The sequence below is a fragment of the Ctenopharyngodon idella genome, chromosome 3 (assembly GCF_019924925.1).
Source record: "Ctenopharyngodon idella isolate HZGC_01 chromosome 3, HZGC01, whole genome shotgun sequence".
Taxonomy (NCBI): domain Eukaryota; kingdom Metazoa; phylum Chordata; class Actinopteri; order Cypriniformes; family Xenocyprididae; genus Ctenopharyngodon; species Ctenopharyngodon idella.
Window position 1 is genome coordinate 28,421,697 of NC_067222.1, and position 23,688 is coordinate 28,445,384.

Here is a 23,688-nt window from a genome sequence, read left to right on the forward strand (position 1 = left end):
CTCAGTGAGGCCTCTATTGACAGCAAGATAATAAACACTTTCAGATGCCCATAAAACTACTAAATACGTATTTAAAACAGTTCATGTGACTACAGTGGTTCAACCTTAATGTTATGAAGCGACGAGAATACTTTTTGTGCGACAAAAAACAAAATAACGACTTTATTCAACAATATCTAGTGATGGGCGATTTCAAAACACTGCTTCATGAAGCTTCGAAGCTTTACGAATCTTTTGTTTCAAATCAGTGGTTCGGAGCACGCATCAAACTGCCAAAGTCACATGATTTCAGTAAATGAAGCTTCATTACATCATAAGTGTTTCGAAACGTTTCAAAATTTCAATAGTTCACGTGACTTTGGCAGTTTGATACACACTCTGAACCACTGATTCGAAACAAAAGATTTGTAAAGCTTCAAAGCTTCATGAAGCAGTGTTTTGAAATCGCCCATCACTAGATATTCTCGAAAGAGAAAAAGTATATAGAAAAAGTATTCTCGTCGCTTCATAACATTAAGGTTGAACCACTGTAGTCACATGAACTGTTTTAAATGAGTCTTTAGTAGCTTTCTGGGCATTGAAAGTGTTAATTAACTTGCTTAAGGTTTGGAACGACATGAGGGTGAGTAATTAATGACAGAAATTTCATTTTTGGTTGAACTAACCCTTTAAGGCTGTTTAAATGTTTTTACTGCAAAATAAAACAAAAACTGATTACGATTTTTTTTTTTTTTTTTAAGTTTGAGTTAACCTTATTCATCTGTGTAATGCTATCCCTTCTTAAAGACATGGATACTCATAAACATATGCATACTTTTATTCATGCAATGAGAAAACGCCTCCACTGGGGTGGAATGAAACGTCAGAAAAAACCTGTACGCAGAATCATAGTGCTGCTCTTGAACGATCTGCCTGTCCCTTGTTTTTGTATCTAATATGCAAAACACAAATGGACAGGAACACAATCACAATGTCACCCTCATATACAGACTAGCATTCACACCCTTGGGTTAGCCGATAATTGTAACCCTGAGTCAGTAGTATTCAGATGCTGACCCCATAGCTAACCCTCAGCCAGCACAGGAGGCGTAGACTGCAGGCTAAACATCAGCCCAGAGAGACACACGTACACACACAAGCTCACGCGCACAGCGCAGGCGGAGGTCAGCCATTGGGGTCAACCTAAACACCCTGCAGCTAGCAAGTCACAGCTCTAGTGTCAAAGCAGCGATAACACATTGATATAATGGCTGCTAAGCACACATACACCGATTCCATTTTAAGACATCCATAAACTCACACAAATCACTGAGTCAGATGTTAAATGTCAACATGACATCAAAATGAACCCTTAATGTTCTTATTGTGTGTGATACATGTATGTTGTTCCATTAGAAAAACAGTCTTTATAAGTCTTTTATCAAAATGAAATTACTTGCTCCAGCGCTTTTTTTTTTTTTGGCTGATTTCATCAAGTCCTTACTTCTAAGCCCCTCCCCTCCACATTTCACAATCCAATCAAATCCCAATGGATAAAATCAAATCCTGCCCTGTTTTTTCTCACCGAATATCCTATTTCACTGAGAAATACGTACATTTACTAAATTAAAATCGGCTGTGATTGTCGACTTTAAAATATACGTCATACAAACAAACATACAAAATACACACTCGTGTTCTCACATCTCTCGTTTTGCATTCGTCGTTTGTTTGATCCTGCTTTTGACATGAAAAACATCCAAAATAACCACCCACAGTTCAATACTCATTTTGTGAAAAAAGAACATCTTTTATTCCATAAATTTATCAGTATGGCACATGAACAGAGATTGAATGGTCTGAAAAAGATTTGGCACAGAACCATTACAGCAGAACGAATCTGCCCTCCTCCACACACACACACGCGCACACACACACACACACACACACACAACACATTTCAGATGTTAATAATACACACATTCCAGAGCGATTTATTTAACAGGTTCAAACTGAGTCAGGAGAAACAATCACATTAACAACTACTTTCAATATTTCAGAGGGACTCAAACAACCCAAAGTGGCAGATGGGGGGAATGTTTAATTGAACAGAGGGAAGGAAATATCTGAGGCATCAGTTTGCTTCTCTGTTGTGTTTCTGTTTTTTCTTCCTCTCAAGAGAGGATTGTGGTTGCAGCGTGTGTGTTTGTGAGTTAGACACCAGACAGTCATGAATTTCTGGTCCTTCAAGAAGAAAGGATAAACGAGAGGCTGATGAGAGAAAGAGTGAGAGAGAAAGAAAAAAACAAAAGCGATGAAACTGGGAAAATAAGGTAAAATGGCAAAGGAATTAAGGGATTGCTCACCCAAAAATGAAAATTATGTCATAATTTACTCACACTGTCATTCCAAACTAATATGAATTGATTCCCAAAAGATGAATTTTTGAAGAATATTTTCAATATAATGAAGTGAATGAGGATTCAAGCTCCAAAATGTGAAAAAGCACCATAAAAGTATAATAACAGTGGCCTAAGCTATCTTCTGAAGCTTTGTGTGAGAAATGCACTGAAATTAAAAAAAAAAAAAAAAATTCAATTTAAAATGGTGTGTAAAGTAGCAATGTCCGATTCATAAATGAATCATTCATGTGCAAGATCATTTCAATGAATTATTTGCTCCAGTTCACAAAACCACTCTGAATGATTCAGACTGATTCAGTTATTTTCTTTCTCAATGGTTCAGACTGATTCGGAGCTTTAGTTCAGCTCACTGACTCAATGATCCGGTCATAGCGGTTAACAGCTCACTGGAGGAACATTATCAGTGAATAGCAACTTAAATTTCAAACTGCTCGTCACACACGACTACTGTATCATATGGCTTCAGAAGACTTGGATTACAGTGCATGAGTCAAATGGACCGCTTTTATGGTGCTTTTGCTTCTTTTTTGAAGCTTTACAGCCCCCCTTTACAGCCTCAGTTTCATTACATTCTATATTTTGCAAAAATTCACCTTTTGGGTTCCACAAAAGAAAAGTAATACAGGTTTGGAACAACATGAGGTTGAGTAAATGATGACAGAACTTAGATTTCTGGGTAAATTATCCCTTTAAAGGGCTGAATGAAGAGCATGAGGTACGAAGAGAAAGAATGTCCCTTTTTTCTCTCTTTCATTTTCTTTCTCTGTAAGTCGGTGACTCAGAACAAAAAGGTCTGATGTGTTATCCGCATGTCGAGAGATATAGATGTAGGGAAGGAGGAAGAGGGTGAGAAAAGGAGAGAGCGAGGTGATGTCAGCTGTGCGCCTCTCATTCCTGCAGGTTACTAACAGTGAGGTCATCACAGCCCACAGCAACGCTTGACATACAAGGATAGCAATGTCCCTGCACGCACACACACACACGCTTGCACCGAGACACACATGACTCAATTTTGGCAGACGGACGGACGTCCACATGCTGACTGTCAGTGACCAAACACGCAGAATGTTCACACGGACACCTACAACATACAGTATACACACCTTCATGCACGTCATACAAACGCACGCTCCTATATGCCCACACACTCATTGTTTGGTAGATGTACAAACACCTTTCTTACTTAGTTCACAATGTCATTGGCGCAGACATGCCTACGCGCACAAACACTCAAATAAGACATGATGAAAAGTGACAAGACATGTCAGAACGTCCTATGACAGCCAGCCTCATCTCATCGCTCCTTCTATTTTCTCTCCTGATCTTGTTCTTTGTCATAGATTTATCAGCAGAATTAGCAAATAAGTGCATGAGTTTATCTGCAGGGAAAAACTTCTTCAGCCTTGATTTTAGCCCTGGTTTCAGATTTTGTGGTCTAGGGGAATGATTTTTGACTACAGAGCAAGAGCTCACAAATAACTTTTAATAGTAAATTAGCAATTGGTGCCATATTTTTTTTGTGACTTCACTGTAACGGAGAGTGGCCCACAGATGAGCCTATAGGGGTCAAGGTTGTGATGGCTTGGATGGTCTAGTTACCTCCTGCTGGTAGATAACAGGGGTCCATGAAAATTGTACAGAAAAAATTACAAAAATATATTTTTAGGGCTGTCAAAGTTAGCATGTGCATTTGAAGGGTTAGTTCACCCAAAAATGAAAATTCAGTCATTAATTACTCACCCTCATGCCGTTCCACACCCGTAAGACCTTCATTCATCTTCAGAACACAAATTAAGATATTTTTGATAAAATCCGATGGCTCAGTGAGGCCTCCATAGACAGCAAGATCGTTTCCTTTTTCAATGCCCAGAAAGGTACTAAAGATGTATTTAAAACAGTTCATGTAACTACAGTGGTTCAACCTTAATATTATAAAGGGCTAAAAAAAACCCCTAAAATAACGTCTTTATTCAATATCTAGTAATGGGTGATTTCAAAACACTGCTTCATGAAGCTTCGAAGCTTTATGAATCGTTTGTTTTGAATCAGTGTTTCGAAGCGCCAAAATCATGTGATTTCAGTACACAAGACTTTGTTACATCATGAATGTTTCGAAATTTCAAAAGTTCACGTGACTTTGGCAGTTTGATACACGCTCCGAACCACTGATTCAAAACAAAAGATTCGTAAAGCTTCGAAGCTTCATGAAGCAGTGTTTTGAAATCGCCCATCACTAGATATTGAATAAAGTCGCTATTTTGTGTTTTTTTTGGCGCACAAAAAGTATTCTCATCGCTGCATAATATTAAGGTTTAACCACTGTAGTCACATGAACCGTTTTAAATATGTCTTCAGTAGCTTTATGGGCATTGAAAAAGTAGATGATCTTGCTCTCAATGCAGGCATCACTGAGCCATCGGATTTTAGCAAAAATATCTTAATTTGTGTTCCGAGGATGAACGAAGGTCTTACGGGTGTGGAACGACATGAGGGTGAGTAATTAATGACAGAATTTTCATTTTTGGGTGAACTAACCCTTTAAGACTTGAATGCAATGGGGTACAAATTTTATACAATCAATTTCATTCTGCTTTTTAAAGAAATCAAAAGATAAACTGCAATTATATTATTTTATTAAAAAGCACTAATTTTTAACATTACAGATTTTTTTAACATAAGAGCACAGGTGGCCTTGAGTTCCCAAGGCTTCCGGTGTCAGATGCTTATTTTAACTGTACAATAACAGTCCGTTATGTTGCTTGATTTTGCAAACTGGTATTTGTTAACATGTTATTTTAATTTATTATTGTAATCATAAATACACAAGTTTGTAGCCCAAATACTTCTATAGCAGATAATGAATCTTAAGTCTCATGCAGTCACAGGAAATAGCTTTTATAAAAGTTAAAATAAAAGATAAATGGCAATTATTTAATTTTGGAAACATTTAAATTTTCTTGTCTTTGTAGCATCACACGTATCTCAATATTTTTCTTCACACAGTATAAACTGGTAAAAATTCATAGCTGCCTTTATATTTTAAGAAAGGGACCTTCATATTTGGGGGTCCCTGACATCCAAAGTTTAAAAACCTCTGGGCAAGAACATGAATGTTGTCTAATAATCTTCAGTGGCTGGGGTTTTGGGAAAACCCTACTGGGGAAGGATAGAAAGGAAATTGTTTTACAAAAATGACTGCTCCGTGAACATAAATCAAAAGCTTGAAAGCTGACAGAAGGGGGGGAGAAGTTTAAAGTGAAATCAATAATTCTAGTTAAGCTTTATTTCATATTGATAAATGTTTACTGTTGTGCCGCTCTGTGCCTTTTAAAGTTATTGCACCAAAATCAGTGTGTGAGATTTAATGTGCTGAGATAATGGCACGCTTATGTTTCGCCTCTTCTGCAAATCTTGTTCTGCGTTCCACCGCACTACACTGTAACTGGGTCACATTCAGATCCTTCAGTTCACCCAGTCTTAGATGGCACCAGCGCTCTGACCCCAAGAACCCAGATCAGGTCCTCTTGCAGCTCTAGCGTGGGTTCACTTTATGGTATCCCAGCATGAACAGGTTCATCATGAGGTGATCGGGTCACAGCTCATTGCTCTCTCACCAGCCCCTCCACAGGCTGGCTGCAGATTGTCCACTTTAAAGGTTTTCCAGTGGACTGCTTCTCTAACATACACCCTCACTTTCCAACTTTATTCAAACAAACTTCACACAGGGCATCTAGCCATTACGATGCCCAAAAACCATAAACAGTAACTGTGTTGGAGGCTGAAGAGCCGCAAAAGGCATAGTCTGAAATTCAACTGAGAGTTTATCCTCAGAGAGAAACCAAGATGCTGCTTCAGCGGTTTTAACAGGGCAGACTCATTCAGGACGCTGTCACACATTTACACAACCCTACACTGCAAAAAAATCTAGTATTTTTGTCTAGTTTTCCAGTATAAATATCTGAACATCCTTACAACAAGAGGATTTTGCTACTTCAGCAGTAAAATTGCTTAAGCTATTAAGATTTTTTAAGAGAATTTACCTTAAATTAAGCTTTTTTTCTTACCCCATTAGCATTTTTTTGTTTAAGCCTAAACCTCTTTTGTTGAATTTATGCTTAAAAACAGAAAAACTTTATTCATGTATATTCTTTGAACACTAATCTTAATATTTTATGAAAGGGGGGTTTAAACTGGTGTCCATACACTGAATATATCAAATGCAATGAAATATGTTTAAAGCTGCAGTCCGTAAGTTTTGCCTCTTTGCCGCCATCTCTGTTTGAAACCTGCAATTGCAGTTATTTGCAGAATTATCATCTTTACGTGGGCTGTGTGTCGGCATGGCTGCTCAGTGCAGATGAATCTGATGTTTGCTGTCAGTCACCGCACTGGTGTGGATACTGTACTTCAGAATCACAGATTGTAGTCTTGGAAGTATGACCAAAATAAGAATTTTCACCAGAAAATGTCATCTGAACAAGTAAGTAACATGTCTGCCACTTTTGTTCTGACCAACTGAGTTAAAAAGCATTAGCCTACAATAACCAATGGTGCCAATGGTGATTAAATCTAACAATCGCTTAGCTCGGATCACGTCAAACCATGCAAATTATTATTACTGTTATACTTTGTTCTCAAACTGTTAATGTTAACAACATCAGCATTGCGTGACTATAGCTGTAGATTTCAATTTCTGTAGCCCCTCCGCAGTCCGAAGTCTTTTGCTTTTGACTATGGGTGAATCTCCAGTTGTCACTGATGATTGTCATTTGGACCTTTCTGGATTACAATCCGCCATCAAAATGATAAGTTTAATTATTGCAGCTGATGTGAGAAAAGGCTATAAATGATCCGTCACCTGTAGCATCCTCCACATGCCATACAGCCTACTAGCTGGGACTCCTTCTTTCTGTTTACAGACGTGAAGTAATGACGCAAAGACGAATGGCGGCATGCTCGAATTTCCCACGGAAACCTACCAGTAGGGCTGCACGATTTATCGTGTTTAAAACGCATGCGATTTGGCAAAGGCTGTGATTATTTAATGGGCAGCTTGTCAGAGCTGTACGGCTCTGTGATCAGTAGTAAATGCTTCTCCATCTGAAAGCCAGAGGGCGCTCTTGCGCAGAAACTCAAAATTTGCCCTGCTGCAGAAGAAGATAACAAACATCATATAGCTGTAGCTGAATAAACAGAAGATTTAAATGCTTTGATTGATTAAATATGACTAATAAACACATGACTGCCTTATTCTGTGTAAGAAGCCACACAGAAGGACGCTCAACTGTCATTATGAAGTGATTTTGGAGTAAAAACAGGTTATTAAATGTTAATAATTAAGATGTTAATAAATGTTTCTCATGTCTGGAAAGATGTTTGATGCGTGTTGCTTTTTCAAATGTACATTATAAGAGATTCAAACTCGCAGTGCTTTCAGATGGATTAGCATTTGGAGCCATAACGTACTTCATTGACAAGCTGCGCATAAAAAAAAAAAAATCGCAGCCTTTGCAATTTCATAATCGCACTAAGAATCATGTTTAAGTGATAATTGTGTTTAAGTTCAATGGTAAGGAAGTTCTAAGGTAAGGAGATAGTTTTGAACACTGGCTGGTTATGTACTTGCTCAAAAATTGATTTTGGATCATTTTTAACCAAAAAAACGTTACGGACTGCAGCTTTAACGTAATTATCAGTGTTATTATTATCATATTGCTATTTTATTATGTTTTCTAAAGACTGGCCATGAAAACCCCATGCTTTAAGCAACCTTGCTTCTAAAGTGAAAACAGCAAAAATACTGATAAAGAAAGTGATATTTTTTTGCAGTGACTCAACAAGGTTGCAAGACTTTCTAAACCAGAGGAGCCGAACACATCACCGCGTCTCTAAAAAATAGAGCATTGTGGGAATACACGCAGGATTGAAGAAGCATGAAAACAATATTGCAAGGGATTTGTCCTATGAAATAATCTATGTGAACTGAATTTAGCAATGTAATTCATTCCCATTAGCAAACACACTCAGCTGTAACTTTATCTTCATAGCCTTTGCATAAGCTAGCTATTTGTTTTAAAGGAGTCAAAACCCCAAAACATGGTCTTTCTAATGTTTCCAGGAAACACATGCACAAAACAGGATGATAATAAGCCACATGACCACCATCACAAAACCTAGTGACATCCTTCAAAGTTCAAAGCAGGTAAGTCAAACCACAACATGCAGCCTCTTAAACCAGACCCAAGACTTATCATGGGGCTCCGGCACATGGTGTGGATGGACATTATTGCAGACATGCAGAAGCACAGTATACAACATGTCTGGCCCATGTGCATTTACCAGCCAGTCAAGTGGCATCCAATCAAAAATGGCAGTGACATTTGAGAAGCTTGTACCATGGAGGATTACATTAGATGACAAGGCACAAACTGTACAAAATCACACAGAAGACACTGATGCGGTTTCCGAGTCTGAGGTGTCACATGCAATTATCAATGCCTCTGTCCGTAGGCGCATGTGTGCGTTCGAGGGAGGAGGCGGGTAAAAGCACTCTTTATTGACTAAGGTGAGGGTCTAGAATACAATCTTGCATTAGTGTGTGTGTGCTCAGGGGCAATCAGTGTTTGACAAGCTGCTGCAGGCTCTTGTACAGACCAGTGCAATGACGCAAAGAGACGCCATGAACAACTCATCTCATTCTCTTTATAAAACCCCTCAAACACACACGCACACATAAATGCCCTGATGGGTATCAAGGAACCCACACAACTACAATGGCAAACGAGGCACATGTTCAAACAAACCATACACACACTCCCTAACACGATAAATCATTATGTGTGATTTTTGCCGGCACACACACTCAAGCTGCTTTAATGCTCAATTCCAGATCTGTCACACACACTCAATCTCAGGGGCTAAATAAGTTTTTAGTGTTGAACAACACACTGGTCCTCTCTCTTTCTCTTTCACTCTTGACATCGAAGCAGACTATAGTTTTGTGAGCACTGACCATCAAATAATAGTAATTGTAGCCAATTACAATAATGGTAATGCTTTACAATAAGGGTACATGAATAATCATGTACTAATACCTGAATTATTACTTAATTCAGCATGAACTAATGATTATTGAAAGCATGAACTAATCATGAACCATTGAAGAGCTATACTTAACTATGACTGGAGTCATATGGATTCATGCATGAATAACGGCAGTCTTAACTACATGTTAGTACATGTTTGATAGTTAATGAATTAATTAACATTTATGGCTAAACCATATCAAATAGCCTCTTTAAAGTGCCCCTATTATGGATTTTTGAAAATTACCTTTCATGCAGTGTGTATGTGAATGTAAACAGACCGCAAAGTTGTAAAGCTGAAAATGCATCATAAATAAAGTTACTCTCTCAAAAGAAAGAGTCGACTCTGAACCGCTTAAACGAGTCGTTTTTAGTTCGAATCCCACGCTCGTTCGTGAACATGTCGACAAGACGCTGTGCGCTGCGCTGTGAAAGGAAATTCGTTTTATTCTCACTTCCAAAGTGTGAGGCTGTGAAAGATGGGACAGTACTTGCTTTATTTGGACCAACTTGTTTCTCAGAATCACAAACTGTAAGTGTGATTAATTATTGATGTATTTTATACCGAGTGTTCAAAATACATAGTTTTGTGTTTTAGCTATTTTGTGTAGGTCTCCGGCTAACTCAGGTTATTACTGTCTTACTGAAATACTTCTGCTAATCAGCTGTGGCCCTCTATTACTTAAAACTGTCCATTAATACAGACTGTCTGTCGTTCTTACTACTTTGAGTAATGATAAAGGATGGAGCAAGATTTGTTTTACAAACTTTAATTTTACATCAGTCATTCACGTTAGTGCCTGGCTAACGTACACCATTACTGATAGTTATGATAAAGTTACCACATGTGCACCGCAATAAATTAGAAATATACACATCGGTTTGTTGATGGACATACACTTGTTAATGCTGATAGTGAGGAATTACATCTCATAATGTACCTCAAACTGAGTAGTGTAACACTGAGAAACTCATATTCAAGTCGTCCTTGCGAGGGAGGTTTGGGTTGAATAACTATTTCTTCTAATATTTCATCATCGGACTCGCGCTTAGATTGATATGGTAAAATTGACGCTATCGTTAATGTCTTTACAGCGTGTACAATCGCTCAGCTTTAGGAAGCATACGGACCTGAATCAGTTATGGTAATGGCCGTTTGTTTCCGACTTGCGCTGTACGCGGTAGTCCAATCACAACAGAATGTGCCGTCTGGCCAATCAGAGCAGAGCAGGCTGTCGGAAAGGAGGGATTTAGAGAGACTGAAGCATCCATCGAGTCGTTTGACAATCATTGAACAATGTGGTGATATGCAATGTATATTATGAGAAAATGAAAGTGTTTTTTTTTTTGACCTTGGATGCATGTAAACCTGTTGTAGGAGACCTCCTAAACAAAATTAGGAACTTTTCAACTTTTACCCTAATAGAGGCACTTTAAGAAGGAATAAGAAGTACTCTGACTTTGAAACAAATTTAAATAATATTATCAGAGTTTGAACTTTTGACTGCAGCTTTGTCATAAACATTACTAGATGGCACAGAATTAATTGATCCTCCTCATAAAATGTAGAAAACACTAAATAACTGATCTTAAAAAGTCTTTATCTGTTTTGTGTTGTTCACTTTCCCTTCAAACTCTCCCTACTGAAACTTATGCGCAGCTAAATAACAAATAAAATTTCAAAACCCATGAAGAACATCTGTGGAACGGTTCCCAAAGAAATTACCAAACTGGAATCATGGTCAGAACGTTTGCTGGGTATCAGTACAGTTCATCCAGATGCAGGCCGTGATGATACTGTACCTCCACTCTCTGACTTCTTGAAAAGCCACACGACATCACTTAACTGGCCTTAATACTAGTTGTTTTAGTACATGTGTACTTGATACTAAGTTTAGAATAAATCATGTGCTGAGTTTAGTAAGTAGTTAACAGTGAAATACAAATATTTTGTTAGAATATAAATGTCTTTACTGTCAATTTGAAGCATCCTTGCTAAAATAAAAGTGTTAATTTCTTTAAATAAATTCTATTGAGCCCAAACTTTTGTTTTAAAAGTGCTTAAAACAAGAAAAAATAATTTGCCAGTTGAGTAAGGAAAATAAACTTTAGTCGACATTTTACTACATACTGATATACAGTCAAACCAAAAATTATTCAGACATTTTTGATATATTTTTACTAGTGGGTGCAGGACACTATAGTTCATTTATGTAAGTGAGGAGAGCAAAATAAAGTAAACTGTGACATATTATACCCAAAAATTCTTCATACAGTGGACTACCAGTAAAATTGATAAAAATTTGGGACCAAAAATTATTCAGACACTTTGACCTGACCATGTTTTGCTTAAGTGTTATCTGACATAATTAAGATAATTTTTTTCTGACACAGTTTATCTTTGAGATCATGTCATATTTTATTACCATTTTTTTTTTAACTATAGTGAATAAACTGTATTAATGAATGAAATGTTCAAGGTGTCTGAATACATTTTGGTTTGACTGTATTTTCTAAGTCTTAAACTATAAAAAGTATCCAAATACTCCATTTATGTGACAAGCAAAATTGTGACTGAGTTTTTTTCATTGCACAATGCTGTTTTTTAAACCCGGCTTTACAATCGGGAGCATCGGTGTCAGAGCGCCGTGACAGGCTGTGGAACTGTGGTAAAAATTGTGTTTTTTAGGCACACAAGCTACATCCACACCCTGCCATAAAAGATTTGTCTGTTCTGTCTAGCCCTGACAATTACAATGAACCAGTGTGAAGAATGAGACCATCCCTCGCAGCTGCTTTAGAAACGGACCATCACTACAGCTTCCACCAGTAGTAGGGCTGAAGTATGACTTTTAACTTAGATGTACTTGAAATTCTAGCGATGCACTCTCAAGTAAGTAGAAGCTCGTTGTTTGTGTGTTCTAGTTGGTTTTGTGGCTCAGACTGTGACATCTCAGGGACCAATGCTATAGATCTTCTGCTGATGAATCCAGGACCAAAGTGCAAACGACCAAATACAAACCTTTTAAGTAAAGGCTGGAACAAGATATTTACCCCTCACACCCAAAAGCAAGAGCTGTCCTAGATTTGTCTGTCAAAGCCTGAGCATGACTGCAGCTTTAACACAATACAACGGGGACTATTGTCGCATGTCTGAATTTCTGAATTATGTATCACGACCGCAACTAGGGAAGTACCTCCCACCGTTTCAACTGGTAGGAAATTGGCACGGCTGGCCCCTGACTTCTCGACTGGGGTATTTAGGAAGGAAAGAAAAAAAAAAAAAAACGGAAAATCCCCAACTGATGTTTTTCTCCATTCTGGCTAAGAGCATCATTCAGAAGATCATACACACGCCTGAAGCATAGTATGCTAAAGTGATTTAAACCGGGGATTTGAAAACGGTCTGACTCTCGCCGTCTCTCACGACAGTCTCTAAACGCAAAAAAAAAAAAAAACACAGATAATGCAATCATACATACACAAGCTCAAACACACTGCAATGACAACAGAAAACAGTCTCTTATTGTAAAACAATACAAACTCGCTCTTTCCCACACATACACACACAAGAGGGCAACAAAAATGATATCAATGAAAAACATTGGTTGAAATACTTGGATGTCTTCAAATAAGCTTACAAAAGCTGAAATGGCCATTTCCAAAGTTTTCATACACTCGCACACAGACACATGGTTAAGCCAAAACCAGCAACACCACATTCTCTGGTGCACTTTGCATAAGTCCTAACCAGCTGGTGAGCAGGGTATTTCTCTGCCAAGCGTGTTTATGAGAGAGCTGAGATTCGTCGGCTTGATGTGTACGAGTGTGTGTGTTTTGGGTCCTGTGACTCAGATACCGCAGTGCTACGAGGGAGAGAGAGGGCTCCTGTCTTCCTACCTTTGTCACAGCATTCGCATGCTTCATAAAGACTTCAGGAAGCGAGAGATATCTGAGCTTGCAGGCTAGGTGAATAGCATGAGATATGTGATATGTTATAACAGTCTCTGCCCTGTCCCACTACCAATCTGCTTGGCAATACTTTCTTGTAAGTTGCTTTGGAAAGAAAGCATATGCCCTAAGCACAAATGTAATACGATTACTGTGTCTGATACACACACATGCAAACAGATGTGTACGTAATTCGCCCGAGAAGCAAATGAACATATGCAAATCGCCGGTATGAGAAGGAGAATATGATAATTTCAAGAGTAGGAGATGGTGTGCCTATGGAAGATCAATGGCGTGTTAGATATGGGCATCTCGATGACTGCTACTCAAGGTTCATGAATGTCAGTGGTAAGGAGGTTTATTGATATGCAGTGTGCTGCGAATATGCTAATTTCGGTTACGTCCTCGTAAACGCCGTCCTATACTGCCTCTGTCCTCGCATTTGTATCCGAGACCTGAACGCTGTGATGGGGACTGTCGCAGCAGCAACAGTTGCCAGGGAAACCTCACCATAGGAACCAGTTGGGACACTGTGCCAGAGTATGGGTCGGATGACAATTGACACGGCGGTGTGCTCGCGTGTGGATATTTGTACGTGTTGTAGGCTAACAAGGTTTGACAAACACAGGCACGGGGACCCACAAAGATGGAACCCTGGCTCTGACAGTGTTTGGCACATTAGTGCGAAGGCGTGTTGCTGTGGCAACAGAGTGTTGACATGGCACAGTCGCACTTCTCGGCACTGATAATGGGTGACATTCTGAGAACAAGCGTGTATCAGAAACTCGGTCTCTCTCTTTCCTCTCTGTCTCTCTCTCTCTCATATCTCTTTCTCTGCAGAGAAGAACGCTACCACCAGCCAAATCACATTCTGTCTGCATCTGGGGAGATTCTGTCTCCAAACCGTATAAGCTCCAAGGGTTACATACAGTGATACCTCAAATACATGAGAAAAAGAAAAGACAAAAACATAGAACAAATCAATGCCACCAAGTTTCACGATTTCAGTTGCCATTTTGTGTGCCATATATATATGTATATATATATTTTTTTTTAAATTTCGAAGTGACTTCTGCTAACAGAACAGTTTTCATAATTATAACGAGTGTAATATTAGCTAATTATAATAACAATAACAATATTACAATTAAGATAACACTTGATTTTGAAAAAGAAAAAAACAAAAAGAAACTAGATAAAAACAAATAATGAAAGACACTTATTATCATAATAGTTTTGTTTTAAAAGAGCTCTATAATTTTCTATAGTTGTCATTTATTTGTCCATTTTCATTAAAAAAAGCTTTCCAAACTCCAGTCTTGTTCACTGAGTGGGTTTTCTCTTACCTTTCAAAAGCTATCCTCCGTTCGCTTTCTGCTCAAACAGTAGTTCCGTCCACATGTCTGGACACAGTGTTTGCAATAATCCATTTACCCCTGCAGTATTCACCAGTGTTTGTGTTCTGTTCTGAATCGCCTTGAATCACATTGGCAAAAAAAGCAGGGTCCTGGTAAAGTTTTTGTCTTGTACAAAACAGAAGGGACAGGCCATTGAGGGAGCCATTTTAAGGGCCATCCATTTCCTTGTTTGGAGTTGTTGTTGTGGCTTTGTGGTGCTTCAAGCAAATCGTTGTCATTGTCAGTACGTCCACCGCTATTCCATCTTTACTGAGGGGATTATCAGATGTAGCGACAACCACTTTTTACACAAATACCACCTCTAGGTAAAAACAATGAAAGCAAATAAAGCCTCTATGCTTTTGACACTTGATGTTTTTCAATAATGATGATAGTAGTAGTAATGTAATGTCAACAGGAGCCTCTTTTTATTCAGCTTTCAAATCGAATTTCACTAAAATGTCCCACTAAAAACGGCTTTTCTCAGTATAGCAGCATGTAGATAAACTTTTACAGTATCTTGTTTCATTGCATTACATAGTACCATCATTATTGTCTTTTATAATTCTGCTGATATTGGTGATAACTGATATCCAACCAATTTGGATCTCAAAGGCCTGCGGAATCAAACAGTAGTTATAATGTGAATTAAAATTACATCTTCTCAATAACCCTGTCAATTAAAGAACAGGAAAGAGAAACCTTTTAAGACTTAAAAAACAAAGCCAAAGTATCTGAAATCAAACACAATTTCCAGAATATCCATCCCTGTCCCTCTGTCCCCTCAGGTCAGGATGCCCTTAAGTCCCATGAGGGTGTAACAGTTTTAGACGCATTTTTGTTTTAATGCAGAGAAAGGAATTATCAGTGACAAAGCGCTACAACAGCAGCTGCTAATTTTTCAAAAGCCGTGGCTTCAGTCAGAAAAATGTAAAGATTCTTCATAATTTATTTCTCTGAATGAAAATATATTTATATATCATGTATACTTTCATAGTTTATATATTCTTTTAAAATTTGTATATCTTTCATTGTCTTTTTGCGCTTTAGGTTCTTGTTCGATTTTCCTCTCTTCCCCTTAACTGTGACAGCCTTTGAGAAAGGGGAGAAACTGAGTCCATCATCATCAAGAAACACAGGCCCTCTACACAGTGCTGGTCTACTTATCCATCCTTCACAGGACCGCGAACCTCAACAAAATTTTAATGATCCATTTTGTTATCTGAGCTTTACGGTTCTCTAAAACATTTACACACATGATCTTTCGTTCTCAGCCAGTGTCCATAAATACTTAAGGTTGTTCATGTATTTCTATATACACTTCCTACCTAATGGTGTGTATAGTTTTGATTTTTGTAGCATCTTTGCTTTATTGATGGAGATCTGTGTACGATGGTGTACAGTATTCACACAGATCTTTTCACCTTCTGAAATGTGTCTGTACACATGTGTAGTGATGCTGATGTGCAAAGATTTTGCTTTGGCACAGATTGGTGCAAGTTTGGCACATAATTATCAATCTTGCATTACACAAAAATGTATCAATTTATATTGTTTTGTTTGCTGATGTTTGATGATCCCCTTGATATGTGCGGATCAGAGTATGGCAAAGGCTGTGATTTTAAACTGCGGTGCGTTTGCCTGTCTTCCTTCTAGAAATTCCCCCACTCTTTGCCAGCGCATTTACTTTATAGTGATTTCACAGCTGTATCTTGTAATCTTGTGTAGGATATATTTCATACAATGCTAGGTCTGCCTTTCTCATTACTCCTGAGAACATACCCATAGGGGTTGAACAGCCAATACGCTTCATCTGTTTCTGTCTCCCTGACACTCTTTCTCCATTTTTTATCTGTACATTTACCTTTCTCCCTTTCTCCCTTCCTCTCTTTCTCAACTTCAGATCTGGGTTTCTTGGACATTCTCCTTGGAGCCACTCTTGAAGAGTAACGGCTCGATCTGTGGGTTCTGCCCTTTACTCATCAGGGTTTTTATTGACCCGTGGATGCCAAGGGTCGGCAGAGCCATTGGAGTAGGCATGGAGCACGATGTAATACCTGCAGAGACTGGCACCTGCGTGCAAGAGATGGGGGTATTCTGGGCCTGGGAGCAAGGCGAAGGGTTGTTGTTATTGTTTAGGCCTCCGCCCGAGCCTCCACCAAGGCCCAGACCCATCATGTTATTGTTGAAGTGATGGGCCTTGTAGTAATGGTTGAGATGCTCTGCTCGTGCAAGGTTTGGGAGGCTGACGATTTCAGGGTGGTGCAGTCGCAAGCTCTGTCCGCCGGACCCTCCTTGCGGTACTGTGGATCCTCCTGAAATGCCGCTGCCGCGGATGCCCGTTCCTGCTCCGATCTCATCTTCGACGTTAATGATCTCGATGGCTCGTGCCGGCCCGTGGTGTTTGTGCAACTGGTGCTGCTTCCTCAGCTTGTAGAACACCACCAGCATGACAGCGGCCATGAAGGTAATGGCCACAAAGCAACCAATGATGATCTTGGTGGTCTTCATCACATCGTCTAGTCCAGAGGGGTAGTTGGGCTCAGAAATGGGTACTGTGAAAGTGGGTTTGGTTGCTCGGGGAGAAGATGATGAGCCAAGGATTGAGAGAGAAGAGGGAGTAGTGGGCACTTCACGCCAGAGGTGCCCAGGTGGTGTTGTGGGAATGTGGATGAAGGTCTCGTTGATGGCACGCAATGCAGAATCTTCCTCTCCCGTAGTCTCCACAGTTTCTACAGTGACCGTGGTAAAGTAGGTGTAGTTGACGCTAACGTCTGCTGCGGTCACATTCAGGACAGCAGTTGCCGTAGTGTTCCCAGCTGAGTTGGTCACCATGCAAGTGTATTGGCCAGTGTCACGCAGAGTTACATTGGTGAAATTAAGTGTGCCATCGTGCAGCACAGAAATCCTGACCCGATAGGAGCCATGGGTCATTAGGGTGCCATTCGGTGTGATCCAGTTCACAGAAGTCATGGAAGTACCGGTGCGACACTTGAGCTCAGCAGCCATGCCCTCGGTCACATTGAGGTCAGTGGGCGGCTCTACAATGACAGGGGCATAGCAGGTGAAATGACTCTGGTCCAGCTCTCCAATGTACTTTCCCTTCAAGTAGGGTGGTGCGTGGCACCGTGCACAGCAGGTTGTGTTGCTCGGCACGGTTTCTTTCAGCCACCAGCTTAGCCACAGCACGTCACAGTTGCACACCCAAGGGTTGTGATTGAGGTGAACTCGCTCTAGCTTCTGCAAGGGTGTGAAAAGATCATGGGGCAAAGAGTGAAGGGAATTGTGGGATAGGTTGAGCTCCTCTAGGTTCTTGAGATCATCGAAAGCATTGCGCTCGATGACTGACATCTGAGAGTGCATGAGCCATAGTTTGCGCAGAGATTCCAGGCCTTGGAAGGAACCAGGTCTGATGATTTCTAGACGGTTCCCAGACAACTCTAGCTCCTCCAGTCGCACAAGGGGAGTCAAGTTAGGAATGTCCTTCAGGCCACACATACCCAAGTTCAGGTAGCGCAGGTTGATAAGTCCAACAAAGGCTGCGTCAGATATATAATCCAGCTTTTTGAGTTCGCCAAGATCAAGACGTCGCAGCGAGGGGACGCGGTGAAAGGCATAGCCTGGTAAGGTCTCGATTGGATTGTTTCGTAACCACAGTTCCCGCAGCTTGCTGAGATACTCAAAGGCTTGCGATGGCACCAGCGTGAGGCGGTTGTCGAACAGTTCCAGAGTGTTGAGGTTTGGGAGGCCATTGAAAGCACCCACCTCTATTTGACGAATCTGGTTCTTGGAGAGCTGGAGGATCTCCAGGTGCCGTAAATGTTTGAATGTGTCTGATTTTATCACCTAAGTGAGAAAATTACAGGTACAAGTTTAGGATCAGAGTTATGTGTGATCAATTTGTTCTTGTGAAGGATGAACATTTTTAAAAAAAAAAAAAAAGTCATAGACAAAGTTTTAAAAAAGTACATTCATTACTGACTGTTGTGCTTTACAGATAAAATGTTTTGCAAGTTGTTATCAGTCACTCTTAATGTTTGAAGAAAAACACATTAAAGGGATAGTTCACCCAAAAATAAAAATTGTCATTGTTTACTCAACCTCTTGTTGTTCAAAAACTGTATGCTGTTATTTTTAATCCATGAAAAACAAAAGGTAATTTTTGAAAAATCTTCAAGCAGTTTTTTTTTCTGTTCATAGTGACCACTTTTTCCAAAAACCAACATAAACACAAAAACAACATAAAACCACCTTTAAAATTAAGCCATATGACAGCTCTGTGCAAGGAACAGAATAAAATTTAAGTTACTGTTCACAGCAAATCTTCCCCTTTGTTGCAGCACTCAAATGTAGTAATTTGACACATTTGAACTGGCATTTGAACAGTGTTCAGTTCTGACATGTTGTTGCACCGTTTCAGAGGGGAAGACTATGAATAAGGCTGTGTCCACCAAAGTGTTTTTAGCCAAATAAAAATGCTTTTAGTTGAGACGTTATATGTGGAATATCCGCAGAACTGTTACTAGTATCTGATTTTGCAAATAGTTTGTTTCTGAATATAACAGTGTCAACACAATGTAACGTACTTGCTCTGGCACTAGTTTTGGATGAAGAGATGTGTTTGTTGTTGTCGTTTGTTATCGTTGTACCAGCAGGATGTGGCGGTTGGTCGGTGTGGTATTTGCCCCCTCCACTGTGATTGGACAGCTGGGTACCCAAAAGTTGAACAAAAGTTTACACAAAAGTTTACCCAAAGTTGAACATTCTTCAACTCTCAGTGACGGGTAAAAAATGCAGGGCGCTCAGTGTGAAAAAGACGCTCATTGCCTCGTCACACTGATGGTGTTTTAAAAACGCAATGCTCCCACTTAAAACAAGTGGAAAAATACGCTAGCCTTGGGGAAAAAACGCTTTGGTGGACACAAGGCCTAATAGAAATGTAAGACAAATAACAGAACTGTAAGACAAAGCACTGCATGAGGGTTCCTAAAAAAAAAATTTTTTCCAAAGAAAAAAGCATACAGGCTGTAAGTGACATGAGAGTGACAATGACGCAATGTTCATGTTTTGGTGAACTATCCCTTCAAAACCCAAGAGAATGACTTTCAACTGTAAATCTTAGTAATGGTGGGGGGGGAATCAACCAAAGAGCAAACAACAGTCATAATAGAATATCAACAGTCTTATTAGAATTTGCTAAAATGTAATGAAAAGACTAGAGAATATCCACACATCATAAACGCTATGGGTTCTGAAGCCATTTGTCTCTGTGCATCTGATGTAGCCAGAACTGCTTTTCTTGGGCAGCGAGAAGCTTCCTCCTGGCCTACTGCCACAATCCCCTCTGTATATAGAGCAGGGGAGGGGAGGAGGGTGTTAAACACACTGGGTTGGGGGTGTTGAAGAGGAGGGTGGAAACTGTCAGAGCTGCACTCTTGTGGTAAAATGCTATGGGAGAGAAAGAAGCCAAAGAATCTAGGATGCCTTCAGGTATTAAAACATTTTTAGATTTTTAATCATTTCAAGTGGGGCTCGAGGACACAACAAACCAAATCAGAATTTTTATGCTTAAATGGAGGCTTCATGAAAAGCATTATTATTATTCCCCATTTTTTAATAGGCTTGTTTTTGGTTAACACTTTCAGTGCCGGGGTTAGCCGTATATTTGCTGTTATCTTTTTCATCTTGAGAATAAATCTAAACCTTCACACTCAAAGTAGGTCATGTTAACACCTGACTCCACACTGAAACCTCAATATTTGAGCAAGGCTGAGCCATTAGAGCTAACACAACTCAGTGTTCCAGCAACATTAGTGAAACTGAGACACAATACAGCTAAGAAACAAACATAAACATCCTTTCCCAAAGCCTAATGGGGAAAGAATGCTGTGGTCACTATTTACCTGTATCGAGTTCTCCTGTAAGTTGAGGTATCGTGTGTTGTTTGATATACTGTCTGGCACCTCTTCTAAGTTTCGTCTTGTACAGATCACTCGACTAGCTTGATTAGAACAACTGCACAGCGTGGGACAGGTGGAGGCGGCTCCAACTGCGTCTTGGCCTGGGAGGATGAGCCGCAACAGCAGCTGAACCAATAAGAGGAGGAGGGGGGAGGGACTAGGAAGGCTGGTCACCGTGGTGATGCGCATGGCAACTGGGTCATGACCCTTCCTATATTCCAAAGAGGATGACAGGCAGATTCCAATGTCTCTTGAATGCTGTCTCTTTAACTGTTGTAGCTTCCTCCCGCAACGGATGTCACTTCTGCATTTTTCAGTGGAAATATTGGGTCTCCTTGGTTGGTGGCGTGTTTTGTCCTTGTTTACTTTTTCATACAGATACAATTACATAAGTTGTGTCATCTTCGCCTTAACAGGTCCTCTAATGTGACAGGCCGCTTTGTGGTGAATACATGTTTTACTGCAAAAGAGAAACAAAGAAGAAAGCCATGTTTTGTTACTCTCACATAGACAAATATTTCAGGTTTGCATAATAACTAAAATGCCACACAATAATTACTTGCAATCAAATAAATGTTGAAGAAAATTAATGCATCAAGTTGACAGGGACAAAAATTGTTTTAGGGATGCAAGGAGTAAAGGTGTTTCCATATCTCGTCTGGAAAACTCGACTACTGTACATTTGTAATGCATATGGATTCTTGTCTCTCTGTGCATATTAATGATCCTCTTGTATTATATACAAGATGATCATTATATTCATATCCTCTTATATTCATGTTATATATAACCAACCTAAAACATCCCAGACTTCAAATTGCCTGCTATATGCAAGGTTTAAAACTTATAACTTGCATGCGAGATGAGTCTCCTTCTCCATTAAAACTGCATCTGTCATTAAAAACACTGAGACCCACTGAAATTTTGTTCCTCGTATTTACATCTGGGAAGCATAATGGAAAGAATATTTTACAAATGTGTTGCCACCTGGAGTTTTGCAGTAAATGCTTTAGCCCTTATGTTGTGAGAGGATTTTCTTTTTTAATGTTAATGTTATCGCATTGGACTAAAGCTTACTGATTTTGCTCACACAGGGTATAACTACTTTCCAAAATTTTGGGGATAATTTTTGTACTTCTTGGATTTTTTTCCACATTGGCTATGTTTACATGCACCCAAATAATCAATTTGTAATCGGATTGACGGCTCAATCGGATTGAAAAACGTTCATGTAAGCACCTTAATCAATCCGATTGAGCTCGACCCGAATGATATTTCGATCGGATTGGAAGGGGTGGTTTATTCCTTTTCTAATCCGATCCAACAGCAAAACCATGTAAACGCTTGAATTCGACTACTTTCTCAATCGTATTCAGAAGTCTCTAGGGCACATGTGCAGTGCAACTTTGACACGCATTACGCAGTGTTCACGTTCACGTCTTTAGTTGTAAAGATTTATGAATGTGTATGCCAACAGGGCAAAAATAACGATGAGCTCTGTTGGTGTCAAGTCCATGGTTGTCTGAGCAAGTGTGATTGATAGGACATCACACGCAGAGCACGTGTGCAAAAGTTTTAATCAGAATGTATACAAAACACATATAAACGGATATTTGAATCAGATTACAATGTTAGAGTACATGTAAACAGATCTGCAATCTGATTCTGTTCATTCGGATTGACGCAAATTGGTGCATGTAAACATAGCCACTGCTACACTTGTAGTTTTCCTCGTCAAAAATGACAGGCCTACAAAAAATAGCTTATAAATCTCTCATTATGCTAGATTATCACCAAATATTGAATTCAATATTTTTGAAAAACTTGTTTGCTTTTAATTTTGGACAGGTTTTGTATTTCTTCCACGGGTTCACACATATAATCAGATATAGTATAAAATATGCATACATTTGCGATAAAAAAAAAAAAACCTCTTGGATTTCATCAAAAATATCTTAATTTGTGTTCTGAAGATGAACGAAGGTCTAACGGCTGTGGAACGATATGAAGGTGAGTACTTATTTACAATAATTTAATTTTTGGGTGAACTAACCCTTTAAGGGTTAGGTATCCTAGATAAAATGGTAAATTTTTTACAGAGGTTTTCATTAGTAGACATTTATATAATATTTTTTAAAGTCGACATTAAATGGAAAATCACCTTAGCTATTTTCTAAATGCATCCTATTGATCTTATTGGGAATGGTTAATCTATGTGCACATTTCTTTTTTCTGAGCTTGTAACTTTTAATCACCTTCCGTGGCGTCTAAATGATTAGTTTTGAACCTTGTTCATCACTTACATTAGTGATGGTCAGACTACCGTTCTTTTAATTCAAACCATGTATTAAGTTGCTAGTGAGTAACAAAAAAAAAAAAACTGTGAATCACTAAAACCATATTTTACTCATATTTGGCGAGTGTTATTTCTGGACCCTGGCTGTATGCAATACACAGAACAGATCTGGCTCAACTTATTCGCCTTTACCAGATTTATGCGCTTTGCTCCTTTGTGCTTTTCTGCAATAATACTGCACGTGTGAACTATGGTACTAATCTTTATGTCCATACTCGCCCATAGACTTGAGGCTCATGGGGTCTTAGAGCAGCATTAACTGGTGCAATGTGCTACAGCTGATGGATTGCTAATTCAACACGAACCCCATGCAAGGGGGCTCGGCTCTCTCACTGCAGGTTATTTAGACTCCAGTAACCTCATATAAGGGTATCCAATGAGACACAGGCCGTTACTAATGATGATGGCCCTAATTATCGTACTCTGACATGCATGTTCATTTAACACAGGATTTTACACTCGGCGCAGTGAAAAATAAGAGAGGAAGAGAGACAGGAGATAGAGAGAGAGAGCAGGGCAGAAGGCAGAAGGATGGAG

The 23,688-nt window shown here is 39.3% G+C and overlaps 1 protein-coding gene across 2 annotated transcripts in view; it reads right to left on the minus strand.

The window, feature by feature from the left end:
- Positions 1 to 1,688: 1,688 nt before the first annotated feature.
- Positions 1,689 to 23,688, minus strand: part of lrrc4ba (leucine rich repeat containing 4Ba) — a 49,055-nt gene continuing 27,055 nt past the window's right edge. For both annotated transcript variants that reach the window (XM_051887641.1, XM_051887643.1), the window contains 2 exons: positions 20,739 to 21,255; positions 1,689 to 18,681 (listed from right to left, as the gene is read on the minus strand). In XM_051887641.1, the coding sequence (XP_051743601.1) occupies positions 16,735 to 18,681; positions 20,739 to 20,984 (2,193 nt within the window). In that variant the 5' untranslated portion in view covers positions 20,985 to 21,255 and the 3' untranslated portion in view covers positions 1,689 to 16,734. The remainder of the gene's footprint in view (positions 18,682 to 20,738; positions 21,256 to 23,688) is intronic.